The sequence below is a fragment of the Arachis stenosperma genome, chromosome 8, assembly GCF_014773155.1.
Source record: "Arachis stenosperma cultivar V10309 chromosome 8, arast.V10309.gnm1.PFL2, whole genome shotgun sequence".
Taxonomy (NCBI): domain Eukaryota; kingdom Viridiplantae; phylum Streptophyta; class Magnoliopsida; order Fabales; family Fabaceae; genus Arachis; species Arachis stenosperma.
In genome coordinates, this window is record NC_080384.1 from 39,305,537 (window position 1) to 39,321,058 (window position 15,522).

Consider the following 15,522-nt stretch of genomic DNA (forward strand, 5'->3'; position numbering starts at 1 on the left):
ACATGGTAGCTATGCTTCGAGTTCGTCCATGCAAAGAAGAAGGGAAAACGATGAGAAAATCTGTTTCTACAGTTTAAAAACTTTGATTAAGAAATTTGAGACATCACAGAATTTAGATAGGTTGTTTCATACATATCCAAAATATTGGGTGAGTTTAATTTTGTATGAATGATAGCATCATCTTAGCTTTCACTCTTTATGTGGGATTAACAATTTTATTCAATGTTTTCAAAAAGGGAGCCACTACAATTTTTTTTAAATGAGTCGAGAAAAATGAACATGTAGCTGTTGCAGAAGGTCGAAAGGGAGTCCCAGAAATTGATGGAAAATTGGAGATTGATTATGAAGATTGGAAGGTTAAATTAGCATGGAGAATAGGTAGTTTAGAAGTAGAAGTCAAAGTACTCAAAATGTTAATGTGTTTCAAATTTACTGGTCTTATAATAGTCATCTTAGTAGGAGCTTTACTTTGCATGTCATATATGTACAAGTAGAAAACAGTGAATGTGATATGGTAGTTTGATTTAGGGTTCTGATTTTTTTGTTTCCAATTATCATGGCTAAACTATTGTAAACTAAAAGTAGAGCCTATAAATGGCAACTTGGATTTTGAGTACACATGTGAAGAAAATGTATTTATGCATTACTCACACTATCATATGTAAAAAAATAAATGGAAAATCAGAGACATAAAAAGATAATAAAGTTTCTAAAATAAAGGCCTTAAAAAACTGTAAGACTTGATAGTGTTTAACACCATGATATCTATATGTGCAAGTACGCTTTTCTAAATCAACAACCATTGTACTTAGTCAACCTTGAACTTCGTATAAGTCCTCATTTTGATCACCACTCCATTGTGGGGACCAATGCTGAGAAAATTTTGTCATTGCCTCAAGTTTGCTTTGTTGCACTAGAGGCAGAATTTCCTGGTAGTTTGTCAGTTTCTGCCTATTCTCGATCATGGTCTTCATTATCATCCTCCTAACTTCCTCTGCCAATGTGAGGATAGGCTTCGCCCTATCATGCTTTGTCCTTGCATTAAACGACTCATAAGCATTGTTACAAATAGTATCCATTTTTGGCCCCTCACGAAAGTGAGCTTTAGTCCATGCTTCCTTTGACCACTTATCCAAATAAGCCCATGTCCTTTCGTTTATCACATTGACTCTCTTTATGTTCCTATCAAAGTCACTTACAGTCTTTAATCTAGCACATTTTCACACCAAACTCCTTCAGTTGTATACTCCCCCATTGCTTTGAGAAATTCCTCTAGAGATGCCACACGTAAAATTGATGGTGAACTCTTAGCATTACTTCCTGTATGGCTGGACTAATCCCTGGAAAAACAAATTGCAGCGAAAAGATGTTGCATTAAAATAGTCCTCAAAAGATATTTCATTAAATCAAATATGTCCTTGCAAGATATTTCAGTATATCAAATTGGTCCTTTAAAATCTTTTCATGGATCAAATTGGTCTTTACCTTTTACATATCTGAGATAAAGGCCCATCCATTTTTCTTGTAGTCACCAAAGTTGTTGTGTAGCAGTTCAAGAAATCATTGCCAGTTGTCTCTGTTTTTGACATCCACAATTACATAAGCAATCACGAACACGTGATTGTTGGCATCTTGGCCACAAGCAGTCAGCAACTGTCCTCCATGCAAGGTCTTCAGAAAGACTCCGTCCAAGCCAATCAACGATCGACACCCGGCCTTGAATCCTTTCTTACACGTATCGAGACATACATAAAACCTTTGAAACTGTGGAGGACTTTCAGACATGGGAATGACACCAACTTGGACTGTTGAACCTGGGTTGGTGGTCCACAGTTGGTTAGCATAATCCCAGATAAGTGCATATTGTGCAACTTCATCTCCTCCCACTACTTTCTTTGCTGACTTTAAGGCCCTAGTAATACAGGTACTGTTTAGCTTAATGTTGCACTTTCTCACAAACTAGTCATAAACCTCTCTATGCTTCGTAGTTGCGTGCTTCCTAAGCTTAGGAACCAACTTACCTAAGGTCTACTCCTGTGTTGCAGCCCTGTTCTTTCTTTTCCTAGCACATGTGTGTTCAACTAATGTCTTAATCTGCCAAATCCCATTTTGCTTATTACATGCACAATACACAACCCAAGAACATTCCTTTATTTTGCATACAGCCCTGACTCTGATGTTTTCATTTTTAGTAAAAATGATATTTATACCCCCCATTGTATGGTGTAATCCCTAGTTGCATTCATAAAGTGGTGCTTCGACTTAAAAATCATGCTTACCTTAAGTTTGAAGTTTTCGAACTTTACCTTTTTATTGTATGGTGGATACAAAGTAGCTTCTTCTTCATCAGAGTCTAACACCTTATCCATATCTGCCGAGTGCTAGGAGTCATAGTCAGATTCACCTTCAATTTCAGTTTTCTCTTCCGAGTCTGTCAATCCAAGTACAATAAAGTTTAGTATTCCAATCAACATGTGTGATATAAAATAACGAGTAACATAAGAAAGACCAATCATGACTTACCAGAATCAGATGGCTCATCCTCTTCAATATCTTCATAACTAGAGTCATCGGTGTCAATAACCTTTTTAGCCCCTCTAGAAGAAGCTGGTCTATGCTTCTCTCTGAAATCAGTTTTTCTTGGTCCTCTACTATTGAAGTCATCACTGCCAATGTCAGTGTCACTGAGATCTTCTAAGATTTTAGTGGTCCTCAGTACTCTCATATGAGTCATGAGAGTCACTATTATTTTGAATTGGGGGTGGCTTAACAGCTCGACCAGGCCTTGTGAATTGCAGAGGTTCTTTGTTCTTATTTTGAGCATGTGACTTCTTTGGAGGTTGATGGCCACTTCTTGGTTTAATAGCAGGTTTCAAAGGATCAATGCAAGGTTTGGTAGGTTGGGAAAAACTTTTTGTTGGAACTTGAGCTGAGATTTGGGCTTTTGTATGGGCTGAGAACTGCACTTTTTGGTGGGCTGAGAATTGGGCTTGTCAATGGGCTTCTTTGTGGGCTGGGAGGACCTTGTATTAGGCTGTACATAGTCTATTTTCTTGGGATGAGGATTGGGTCCAGCAAAGGTAGGACTGGCTTTGGCGATATTTTTGGAAGGGGAATGAAGGGGGTTAGTCTTCGATGGTTGTGAGTGGCTTTTTGTAGGCTGGGATGTATTTTTAGTAGCTTGCATTACAGGTTGTGTGCTAGGCAGCTTCAACAAAGAGGCATTCTTTGGCATAATCACTTCATCATCCTCACTCATGCATTCCACCACGTGTGGCTCTGAAACTCCATGTTCAAAGAATATGTTCATGACGTTGTGATTTTCTTCTACAAGTCTTACACATTTTAAGTAGATCTTTATCAGTTTCTAATTTTATCAGCCCACCCTCAAGCGACAGCCAAAGAACTTTCCACAAATACATGTTCCCCCAGCATATTCCAGTTATTTATAGTATCCTTTAACAAAAAACACATCAAGAGTATCCCATCAACCCCCAACAAGACTTCTGTATTATCTGGTTCGTAGATTTTACTTTCTTTCTCATAATTTTTAAAATTTTCACCATGATGAAATATGAATGTAATCAGAGGACCGTCCATCTACATAATAGCAAACAACAATATTAAGAAAAAAAAGTTAATGTAGCAAGCCATCTAAGACTATCAATACCTCCAAACCCTATCAAAAATTAACACAGAACATGCATAACACTAACTCATCACTAACACAATAACTAAACCAATAACTATTACTTCATTAACACAAACAACAAGTATTATTTTTCGAAGCCACAAAAACAGAATCTTGCCATTGTTACCCATATAACCGATCATAAACTAAACCCTTGGAATGAAACCCTAAATCCTATGCACTAACAGATTCTTCACCATGACTCAATCATATGGAAAAACTAAGGGTATACATAGTGTTATTAATTTTTTTTTTCAAGATACAAAATTTTTACCTCTCATGTAGAACGCAGAAACAACGCTGTGTCGTTGCCTTCAAGATTTCCACCAAGCTCCAGAACTGACGCACAAACAATGCTCCACAACTACTCTAATGGTTGCGGACGACGACGTGGTCTTCTTCATCTTCGTGATGGTAGTTTATGGGTCAAAGAAACAGAGAGTCACGGTGAGAGTGAAGAAGAACAAATGAGGACTTGTTCAGGAGACAAAGTGCAAAACGTTACACTCTCTACTCTCAAAACGGTGGTGTTTCACAACTTGGATACTCTTAAAGTGCAAAATGACGTTGTTTGGTAGGATGGGCTGCCAGCTCACGTTCCAAGTCAGCAGATTTTTAACAGCAGCATCACGAGGTTAACGGAAGGACGAACGTAATTTAAAAATATTCATTCAGGGACTAATTTGATTAAAAAAATAATTCGAAGATAAAAATAAAAAATACGTGATCTTTCAGTGACGATTTTGAGTATTAACCCATCTAATTTCTCTCCAATTACGTCTTTCCATATAATTTTTGAAATGGCTTCTAAAATTGCATCACCTTCTCAAATTACTTTCTAAAATTTTAATTTATTTAATTCGGTCTCTAAATTTGCGCATTAACATTAACTATTAATGTCACATGTCAAGATAATTATTCGATCATATGTAATAGGATAATGACATGTGATACATAACATGTCAATGCAAAAGATAATGCTATATAACTATGTTTGTTTGTTAAAGTATGCACACTAATTGTTAGACACAGTAACGTTCATTGTAAATTTGCTGAAACACATATTTAGATGGATATAGTAGTATAGAGATACACACAAAATACATGTATCTAATATTCTTTTTTAAAATTGAGACATGGAAATATAATACATGAGACACAAAATTTGATATTTTTATTCCTAATTATTTTTGAAATTACTAATTTTATCTTCATATCTTCTTTTCACTTTTTATTTTCTCTCCTCCCTTCCTTTTAATGAAAATAAAATTGACATTTAATTTATATATGTGTATCTGATACATTATTATTAAATACATTATAAAATTTGTGTATCTTTATGTCTATGTATCTTTGTGTATGTATTTATATGTCTTAAAAGACACTAACCAAACACCGTCTAAAACAACACAATTTATCTACATGCCATGCTAGTGCCACGTGCTGTAAGCATGTCACTTGTATGTCATCATTATAAATAACTCAAATCAGTCGCTGAATTTTATAAGGCGGCTGATTACTCCTCGAACCAATCTTTTTTTTTATAAATTTAAAATTCTTAATATTTTAAAATTTATTATTTTTGCCTATTGTTCACGAATTGCTTAAATGTAAATTTTTTTATAAATATTTGTATGTCTTAAATTTTAATCGTACAATTTTTTTATAATAATTTAATATTAATAAATTTGTGAATATATAATTATGTTTTTCAATAAAGAGAAATCATATGCCAATGTCCCTCAGTAGTTCCTCCTCAAAATCAAAACTTCATAATAAAATTTTACATCACCTGATATGCAGGACATATGATCAACTTTTAAAATTTCCATTTCCAGTTTTATAGGGTGAAAATGACTCATAAATTCAATATAAAATTTCTTCCAAACTAGACCTTTGTAATTCATAATGAGTATCTGTGCCGCTGTATTAGCATGCATGAGTCTGTTCTGTTTGGCGTTCCAATAATTAGATTGTATCCATGCCATTTCTTTAAATGAAATTCGCATACTATTGCACACAAACCTGATTAATAATTGGCAGGGAAAAAAATTAAAAAGAAAAAAACCTGACCACTACATTTACAGAATTATACATTTTCCTTGATCAACATTTTTACCTCATGCTTATACAAATTCATTAAATTTACAGTATATCACATTTCATCTCACATTTTATTACTAGTTAAGCATATGCAATTTTTACCATCATTGCAATTCGTTGATATAATCTAGCTAAATAGGGAGTGCTCATTATATGATATAATATGATATCCCACATACAGAATGAGAACAATTACCCCATAAACTGTCCAAAGGCAGAGACATTTTACATCTACAACATCAGAAAGTATATACCGTTTCGGAAGAGAAAACAAAACCTCTAAGAGCCTAAACGAACCAAGATCACAACAAGCACAACAATCCTTAATCTTTTCTCAGGAAATGCTCTAAGCACAAGGTGGCAGGAAAAGTAAGAGAGCACTCCACAAATGTTTTGTGAACCTTCTAGAATCAGGTGATACATTCTGCAATGAAACAAATGCGAAAACAGGGAACATAGTCAGGACTTAAAAGGCCAAGATATATGAGACTCAAAAGAAATTTAATAGAAGAGGCTGAAACATGAAGTAAGGAGGGTAATGAAAATGGTTATGTGACTTATGTCTAACACATATAATAAGTGCTTGAATGAGCAAGAGGAATACTTTGAACATGCACATTACTGGCGCAAACAGAACTGTGAAGAGCAGAAGCTGATAAGTGAATAACTTAAAAAACTACGTTTCTTTTATTACGCAGCAGGAACAACAAAAGAAAGAACTTAAAAAGTTTAAGTGCACACCTCAAGAGACAGGATCAAGCAATGTCTTGGCACCAGCTAATCCTCTGCTCCAAAGCAACCAACAGTTAGGAGGACAAATTTCAATTTCGCAATCAGTGTATGTATACAAACAGAGGAATATATATATATATATATAGCACATTCACTAATAACAGATGTTTTACATTACACGGTTCAATGACTCAACACTCATCGAAGTAATGCATCAGTTACATATAACAATGGCTAGTGTTCACCAATGATCAGTAGTTGAATTAATAGAAACAAGAGCATATTGATCCATGCAGTAAACTTTTCTCCTTTTTTTCGGTTTTTAAGAGAGGGGGGGGGGGGGGTGTTCACTATTTACATTCATTAAGAAAATCCTTCGGAAATACTCTCCACGTGGCACCTAATGTGTGAACAACAAGTACAACATTGCAGCAACAAATCTAACTAGCCAACAATGTATATGTAAATGTAGCCCATGAAGCTACATAAACATCAATGAGCACAGCATTATACACCATAACGGTCCTCATCAATAATAGCTGATGCCTGGCCATAATGTTTACAATTATCACAAACCATGTGGAATGCAAATATGCAATGCAAATGCACCTTTTCCCTAGGTCCAAATCCCCTAACATCTATATTAATATTTACATAAAACCATGTTTTCTCTAATTCGGGATTAACCAAAGTCCTCGGGAATGCACAATGCAGCACCACACCACATAATTTGAAATTTGCAGGGGTAAGCATAGTAGGTATGTTTTGGAGATCAAGTACAAAGACTAGTTTCTTACTTTCTTCACATGCTTTAGAGAAAGATTGCACAGATAGTAGTAGGCAGATTCAAAATCAATAACTCAGAGAGCTAACAATCAACACCTTGGTTTTGACACACCGTCGATATATATTAAACTTACCAATTTTGAAACCTTAACAAACAATTCTTAGAGGACTCATTAGAAAACTTATAACTAATCACAAAATCAACAATATTAATCGGTACAACAATGGCAACCCTGCTTCAGAGCATTCCACTACTAAATTACCAGGATCGAAACCAAAACCAAAACCTAAATATAACACAGCATTACTCTCATGATTCACAGCTATCAAGCCAACTATGTATCCATATCCCAATCCCAATCCGTAACATCAGTGAAGAACAATATGTTACATACAGAAAAGGGGAACACTTAAATACTCAAGCACGGGAAATTATTTCTTCAATTCACAAAATCAACAACAAAAGTTGCCCCTTACTATAACTGCAACAAATTCCATAACCAAATCTAAGAACAAAAACACCCACAACTTAGGGTTAGTTTGGTTCATAGTTTAAGTTTGCAAACAAATAAACGATAACTGAATAACATGCTCTAAGCTGAAAGCAACTTCATAGTTATGAGCTTATGATCGAACCATGACTTTGAAGATCATGCTGAAACTCAATATGCGCACTTCAAATCATTAGCATAAACTAAATAAAAGGTTCAATCAGAAAAATCAGTCAATTGCAAAATTGGCAAAAGCAAAATCAAAATCAACAACTCGAAAAAATAAGAAACAAACGAACAAATTCAAAACCTTTTTTATGTTCATGCGGAACCGGCTTGATCACCGCCTCGCCATCCTCGCCTTCCTTAACCGCCACAACCGCAGCAGGAGCACCGCTTCCAGCAGCAGCGTTACCAGCAACCTCAGCGTCTTTATCGTCAGGATACCGCACAACGACGACAGGACAGACGCAGTGATGAACACAGTAATCACTGACGCTGCCAAGCTTGCCATCGCTGCCGCGCCTGACGGCGCCAAATCCCCTGCTTCCCATGATGACGGCGCTGAGCCCTAACCGCTCAACCTCGAGACACAGCCTCTCCTTCATGTCATGATCCTTCACAATGTGGATCTTGTAAGGAATCTGAGCCTCCCTAAGCGGCCGAGCCAGATCCGCTGCCTTCGACGCCGTGAACGCGTCGAAGTCGTCCTCAAGCTTCCGGCGATTGTCTCCGCTTCCTTGGTTAGCGGCAGCGACGGCCTCCTCCTCGGAGACAGGATCAGTGTTGATGGAGAGGTCGATGGAGCCCCAATCGGCGCCGAATAGGACGTTGGTAGGGCTGACGTGGAGGAGCACGACGGCGTCTCCAGGGCGGATGTAGTGGTGGACCGCCCAGCGGACGGCGTAGGCGCTCTCATCGGAGAGGTCGACGGCTACACCGATCTTGCGGCGGGCGCCGGCAGTGGGCGTCGGGGTGGATGCGGCGGATGCGGCGGAGGGGTGGTGGATTTTGATTTCGGGGAGCTGATGGTCAATATCGACATTTTGGTTGTGCTGCATTTTCTTTGTTTCTTTAATCTTCTGAAAGAATCTGGAGTAGTTTTGCTTAGTTTAGCTTATGCGTGAGAGTTTAAGACTGAAATAGTGAATATGCTTTGCTTTTCATTCTTGAGTTGATGATGCTGCTGCCACATTCTTGTGCTTTTTTCATGTGAATATATTTAAAATAATAGATTTTTCTTTTTTTTATCAATATTGCTATAATATTTTTTAAAAATTAAAAATATTTTTTAATATTTTATATTTTTAATTTTATAAAATTACAAGAATAAAAATAAAAACAATGTAATAAGTTTTTTTTTGTTGTTGCCCACGGTCCATTTAAGGGTTTGTCGCTGGCCAATGAGTTGCTGCATGCACAAGGTGGGATTCGAACCCCCAAAGAGCAGATTTATCAAAGTTGGTGTGGTGGGCTCGGGTTCAATGGACCTACACTTGTGCAAGGCCCACAAATTCGGTGGATAAGGTTTAAAGTGGAGGTATTAGGTGGCCCAATTTTATGTTACTTGTCTCACTCTGACCCATTGTCTTTTCGGCTCGAAACAGTGGGCGAGAGATCATGTAAAAGTTTTTGGAGAAATGCTTTTTTTTTATAGTGCCTGTTTTATAATAAAAACTGAGTATATTCGTACAATTCAAATATTTGAAAAGTGTCTAGTTATGAAACAAAAAGTGGTCGATTCTATTTCTAGGGTAGTTCAGAATTAACTGGGGACCAAATTGGAGAGGTAGTCAGAAAGTATTTGATGGTTTTCTGGGTCTGAATCGTTTGTTGTGGTTGGGTGCAAGGGGGAAAGTACTTGCCAAATTTTGGAACATGAAAAAGGATGGTCCATACTCCATACCCATTACTAAGAATATATTACACGATGCTTATTATTTTTTATTCACATTGCACCCGTCATTATTATCCACCACGCTTTATTTACACTAAAAATTAATTATTAATAAATCGGTTACTTTTATAAAATATATATTAAAAATAATTTAAATAATACATGATAATTGATTTAGTAACTTTTATTTTGTACATGTAGCATTTTTGGATCACTATATTCCACTTTATTTCTTCTTTATAATCTTCTGGTGATTTAACATATATCTCAGCCGAAGGAGAGTCAAATATAAATAGTATAGCAATATTATAGTGATCTATAAATTAAAGTCTCCATTTTTTTTATTCGTAACCATTAACTGTCTGATGGAAACTATGTGCCGATCATATATGATAATGATCGGAGTATAACTCAGTTTTCTTATTGTGAATTTTTCAACATCATTATTTTTATACTTTGCTAAAATATATTGATTCAACCATTGGTCCAATTTTTACTGTTTCTAATGATTTCCCCTTTATATTATCTATAAGGATAAAATTTCCGGTTAGAACTTATTATAGTTATAGGTGTATAGATAAAATTGCCGTTTCACATAAATAAAGCCCCACAAATAAAAATAAAAATATGTTGCTAGCAATAAGAGTTACATTCGGGATAGGATAAAATTTAGAAAATCCAAATTTTTGATGGTGTGAGAATATTTGGATCATTAAATGGTTCAATAATAAAATATATATTTTTTAATTTTTTAATAATTATTAAATAATTTTTATTTAATTTTAATTATAATTTAATTTTATATATTATTTAATTATTAAATTTATTTTTTATTTTATAAATTATTATTTCATTATTCATTTATGTTTATTAATAATTAGAAATAAAAAGTCAAAAACAATAATAAAATAGATCTTTAATTAATCATGATCTTCATAAATATTTTAGCAATGCGAATCAACGACTATTTAAATTAAATAACAACTATTTAATGATTATTAAAAATTTTAAAAAAATGTTTTGTTATTGACCATTGCAAACCAACGGCTATTTAAATTAAATAACAACTATTTAATAATTATTAAAAAATTTAAAAAAATATGTTTTATTATTAGACCATTTAATAGTCCAAATGTTATGTACTCGAATTCAATGCCTACTAAGTATATTAATTCTCCCACCAATATATAGTTAGTTGGAATGATACATGTTCTTTTTTCTTAACTAGTAGTAATTCTAAATTTGAGTTATGAGTATATTTCTAATAAATAGATACTTTTGGTTCTCTATTAAATGAAATATATATATATATAACCTTACTGCATATATATAAAAATTAATTATTAAAAATATATATTAAAAATAAATTAAATAACACTTATATACAAATATAAAATGAAACTTTTAGTGGCTGATTTTTTGTTTTTTCGCTATATATGTATACTTTTGGAGAACTCATGGTCATAGATACCCTTACCTAGCATTTTGAGACACTCACATCATGCCATGCTTATATTCTCCTTTCTTTATTTTCTCTCATCTAAATGCTGCATATGCAATATTGCAAGTAGTAAAATTCACATTTGATTCCATTTCATCATATTTTGCTGATATCATGTTATATATGCCCATGCATTAGTTAGTCATTTTTGAAATAGTTCCAATTAATTCTCAATAAAACGCTAGCTAGCTCAGGTTTTGTAAATGCTATACAACATTGTTATAATAACGAGTATTCAGTATTCAGATATACACTTATATAGCTCAATAGCTACATCCTCTCATCAATTGATAGAATAAATATTAATAACTAAATTATATAGTTTTATCACAATATGAAAAAAAAAAAAGCAGTCTTTTTTTTATAGTAATTAATAATTAAGTACTACCCTACAAAAACTTCTAATATTTATATGCGTTTAGATGGAAGGGAAAAGAAAAAGCTGGGCATAGGTTAAAGACAAGATGTTGATGCTGATGATGATGATAAAGGCACATATCATAAAACACACACACAAACTAACAGAGTCCAAAAAAGAAAAAGGTTTAATTTCCACAAGCTTATATATATATATGTACACACACATTTGTTACTGACAGTGTCACCTGCCTTATTGCCTGAACATATTTATACTCATCACAGAGTTATCAGTCCTAATTAGCCTGCTGCTGCTGCACACAGTGTAGTAGTAGTGTATGTAGTACTACATTCTACTACTACTTTGGCAAAAGGAAACTACCCTCTTCAAATGTTAACCCCCAATAATAACATGCTCATTCTTTAGTATATAGTATTGTTGGATGCTCCCTTTAATTTGTTTTATCACAAAGTATAACAACAATGTTTATAGTTTAGGATTTAAAATCAAACATTTGTAATTTATGATTTAGAATTTAAAATAAATAAAATAATTTTTAAAAAATTAATTAATATTAGCTAAAAAATATATTTTCTATTATTCCTCCTCTTTTATATATTTGAATTAATTTTTTTAGATTTTGTGTTTAGAGTCAAATTAAATGAAATTATATATTAAGGAGAAGCAATAGTTGAACAATTTTCATGTACATTCTTTATTCTTTGTATTAAAAGTAATTAATGAGAAGTAAGAGAATATAAAAAATTTGCTTTTAATATTATAAAAAAATTATGGAAAAGAATGTTGGAACAATATTGAGTTTACATTTATTTTTTTTATTATAAAAAGAATTGTTTATAGAAAAAGTAAATACTAATATTTGACATTAAGGAGTTCAGTATTGTTTTGCCTGTATTGTGATGAATCCTTTTCATGTGTTTAGAAGCAGCAGTAGTCTTATCAAAAGGCATTATATATACACTTCAATCTCCCTAAAGGGCAAAGCAGAATGTACAGCCATGTGTTTCAGCACATAAAAGATGCAAACTTAGCTCTATAACAGAAACCCTTTAATAATAATAATAATAATAATAATAATAATAATAATAATAAAGTAAAACAAAATAGAGAGAGAAGCAAGTGGCTGTACATTGTGCAAAGTGTTTTAAAGTTCAAAGACTAAACAATAAGGAGCAGTTGCTAGGGTTTTGAATCACATAAAAAAAAATTTAGTCAAAATCTATACATACATGTAATAGAAGCTGTTCATTTGTTCAGAGTCCATATAAAGAGTTATTCTTTTGTGCCTATATGTTGTTTTAGTCTCTTAAACAATATAGACTTGTAATTATCATGCACATAAATATGAAAATTTGTAATCTATCTGTGTTATAATTAATGAGATACTTTATAATGCAGTATCAATAATTAACCAACATTAATTAATTAAAAATATATAACATGAATCAAGTAAAGAGGAGACAAATTAAAATACCTGAGACTATATTAAATGACATAATCTTGTGAAGGATATATGGAGATAGAGATAGTGATGATGATGATTTTCCTAACAAGGTCATACATATAGAACTGTTTTGCTAGGTATTAGGCTACCAAATAAAAGTTCAAAAATTAAAGAAGACTAGTATTGTAGTTGGAGAATGCAAAGAACAATGCAGCAGAAAGAACAAGAAAGACAAAAAGAAAAGAAAGAAAAAGTAGTGACCCCCTTTATGATGAAGGTTTCTTTTCTAGCGAGAAAGCTTGAGAGACAAATCAATGTTGTTGTTGGTGTTGGAATTGGAAGAAGGAGGAGGAAGTTTTCTATAGGGTGTAGAAGTAGGAGGAGGAGGAACAGTGATAGGGGAAGCTTCAGCTTCAGCAGCAGCAATTGTGGGAAATTCCAGCTCCTTGGAAGAAGTGCCTCTGCCATCTTTTCCTGGGAAAAACTCATATTCCATGAAAACTCTGCCACACACTGAGTTTCCCTTCCTGTGAACAGCAACAACTTCCACACCCTACAATAAAACACAAACATGCCCCTTTATTCAATCATTTATTAACCAAATTCCTACTATCATCTATACATAAAATTTAATTATTAATTAATTAATCCACCTCATCAGTAGCTGCTTCATCATTCTTAATAATCTCAGTGACTTCTTCCCTATCATCAAGGTTTGGGGCTTCATATCCAACAAAATTAGGACCATTGTTCCATATAATCAAAGGGTTCTCCTTCCTTGCATTTGATCCATTCACATTCTCCTCATTATTGAACCTTGTTTTCTGAGATAAATCATGGCAATAAGTAAATATAAACAAAAAGCTAGGGCAGTAGATTATTTAATCAACACAAAACAATGAACAATTAAATAAGCCATATGATACCAATGATGTTCAATTCAATAATTCATGAAACGAGAATCACATTGAAATGGAGATTAATTAATTAATTAGTTAGTTAGAAGAGTTATTAACAATTAGAGTACCTTAAGGCAAAAATCAAGAGGTTGATGAAGGTGAGAATGGTGGTGAAGATTTGGTATTGAAGTGAGCTCTGATCTCGAGGTCTCAACCAAAGGGGTTCCAAGCAAAGGGTTAAAAACTGGCGCCATTGCCACAGATCCAAACGAGGAACAAGAAGAAGAAGAAGAAGAAGAACCGCCACTAAAGCCACTCCTATTATTCCCCATGAAATGACCAACAGCACTTCCATGAAAAACTTGTTGAGGGATGAATTGAAACCCACCAGCATGGACATGGCTTCTTGGTGCTGATGGTGCTGCAGCAGCACCATACTTCATAGTAACACCACCATTGTTACCACCAAAAGTAGCTAGCATATTAGGGTAGTGATGATGATGATAATAGTCAGCAGTTGTGGAAGTTGTTGTTGGAAGAACAACCCCAGAAGAAGATGAAGATGAGGGTGAAGAAGAAGATGAAGATGAAGAGTCGTTCATCATCATCATCTTCTTCCAACACTCTTGCATTCTTAACCTTTCAAGCTGTTCAACACCTAAGCCTCTTTGTGGCGGTTTCTTTGGTTTGACACGAGCACCTTTATTCCTTCCTGATCTGATGATTCTTCCTCCATGTTCATTAGAACTCCTTGTTCTTGTTGTTTCCTCACTGAGAACAGGATTATTATCCATCATGGGTTGTTGATCTTCATGGTTGTTGTTGTTGTTGTTATCAGTAACCATAAGATGCAGAAATGAAGTAGTAGTAGCCATGGGTGAAGGTTTAATGGTGGTTGTTGAAGAGAAAAAGGAATGAAACAGAAAGTTGGAATCTTTTCAGAGAGAATTGAAATGGGTCTAAATGATCTTTTGCATATATATACTCAGTAGAAAGAATTCGACTGTGTTTAAATGGTGAAATGACATGGCCATACGTGTGTTCCTTCGTCTTCTTCTCCTTCATTTAAAATTATGAAATTATCAAATATATCTTAGATATTTATTAAACAACAAAACTTTTATTAGTAATAAGTATAATATATAAGTAAACCCTAAAATTAAATTTCCATAGTTTTTGTCATTAATATTATGGTATTTTGGTGTAGATCAATGCATTAATATTATGTGATCCTTTCATAACCCTATGATTACGTCACATGTGTTAGTTGCATAAGTTTGATTGGTGGTGAAAGGCAAGGTCCTCTACATTAGAGTGGGGTTTTTTAGTAGTTGTGATGAGGTGATAATCGTGTGACACGTGTCAAACTTTGAGGAATGTGGGCCAAATATGTGTTTAGTTGTATTTGTGGCATTCTCACTCTGTCAGTTTTATAACAAATTTATATGGCAACATATCATTAGGCTTTACATTATCATATTGTTCGTTTTTCAGAAGAAAGTTACATTATTATTTTGCATTTGGTGTGTTAAATATAAGAATAAATTCAATATGTGACACTAATTTTTAATGTGTTAATTTGTCATTATAAAATTAATT

At 33.8% G+C, this 15,522-nt stretch overlaps 2 protein-coding genes across 2 annotated transcripts; both read right to left on the bottom strand.

Moving 5' to 3' along the window:
• Window positions 1-5,906: 5,906 nt before the first annotated feature.
• On the bottom strand, window positions 5,907-8,984 carry LOC130943877 (universal stress protein PHOS32-like). The gene is made up of 3 exons (XM_057871950.1): window positions 8,114-8,984; window positions 6,536-6,579; window positions 5,907-6,218 (listed from the first exon to the last, which is right to left on the bottom strand). Exons 1-2 carry the CDS (start codon window positions 8,862-8,864, stop codon window positions 6,572-6,574), a joined length of 759 nt encoding a protein of 252 aa, XP_057727933.1. The 5' UTR covers window positions 8,865-8,984; the 3' UTR covers window positions 5,907-6,218; window positions 6,536-6,571.
• Window positions 8,985-13,310: 4,326 nt separating this feature from the next.
• LOC130945970 (uncharacterized) lies at window positions 13,311-14,798 on the bottom strand. Its single transcript, XM_057874654.1, has 4 exons — window positions 14,546-14,798; window positions 14,052-14,398; window positions 13,678-13,848; window positions 13,311-13,577 (listed from the first exon to the last, which is right to left on the bottom strand). Exons 1-4 carry the CDS (start codon window positions 14,796-14,798, stop codon window positions 13,311-13,313), a joined length of 1,038 nt encoding a protein of 345 aa, XP_057730637.1.
• Between the last annotated feature and the right edge of the window lie 724 nt (window positions 14,799-15,522).

Coding starts and splice junctions, on each gene's coding strand:
- LOC130943877 (XM_057871950.1), bottom strand. CDS start 8,864: ATGCAGCACAACCAAAATGTCGATATTGACCATCAGCTCCCCGAAATC.
- LOC130945970 (XM_057874654.1), bottom strand. CDS start 14,798: ATGGCTACTACTACTTCATTTCTGCATCTTATGGTTACTGATAACAAC. Junction 13,849..14,051: donor CTCTTGATTTTTGCCTTAAG/GTACTCTAATTG, acceptor GATTTATCTCAG/AAAACAAGGTTCAATAATGA. Junction 13,578..13,677: donor ATGAAGCAGCTACTGATGAG/GTGGATTAATTA, acceptor GTTTTATTGTAG/GGTGTGGAAGTTGTTGCTGT.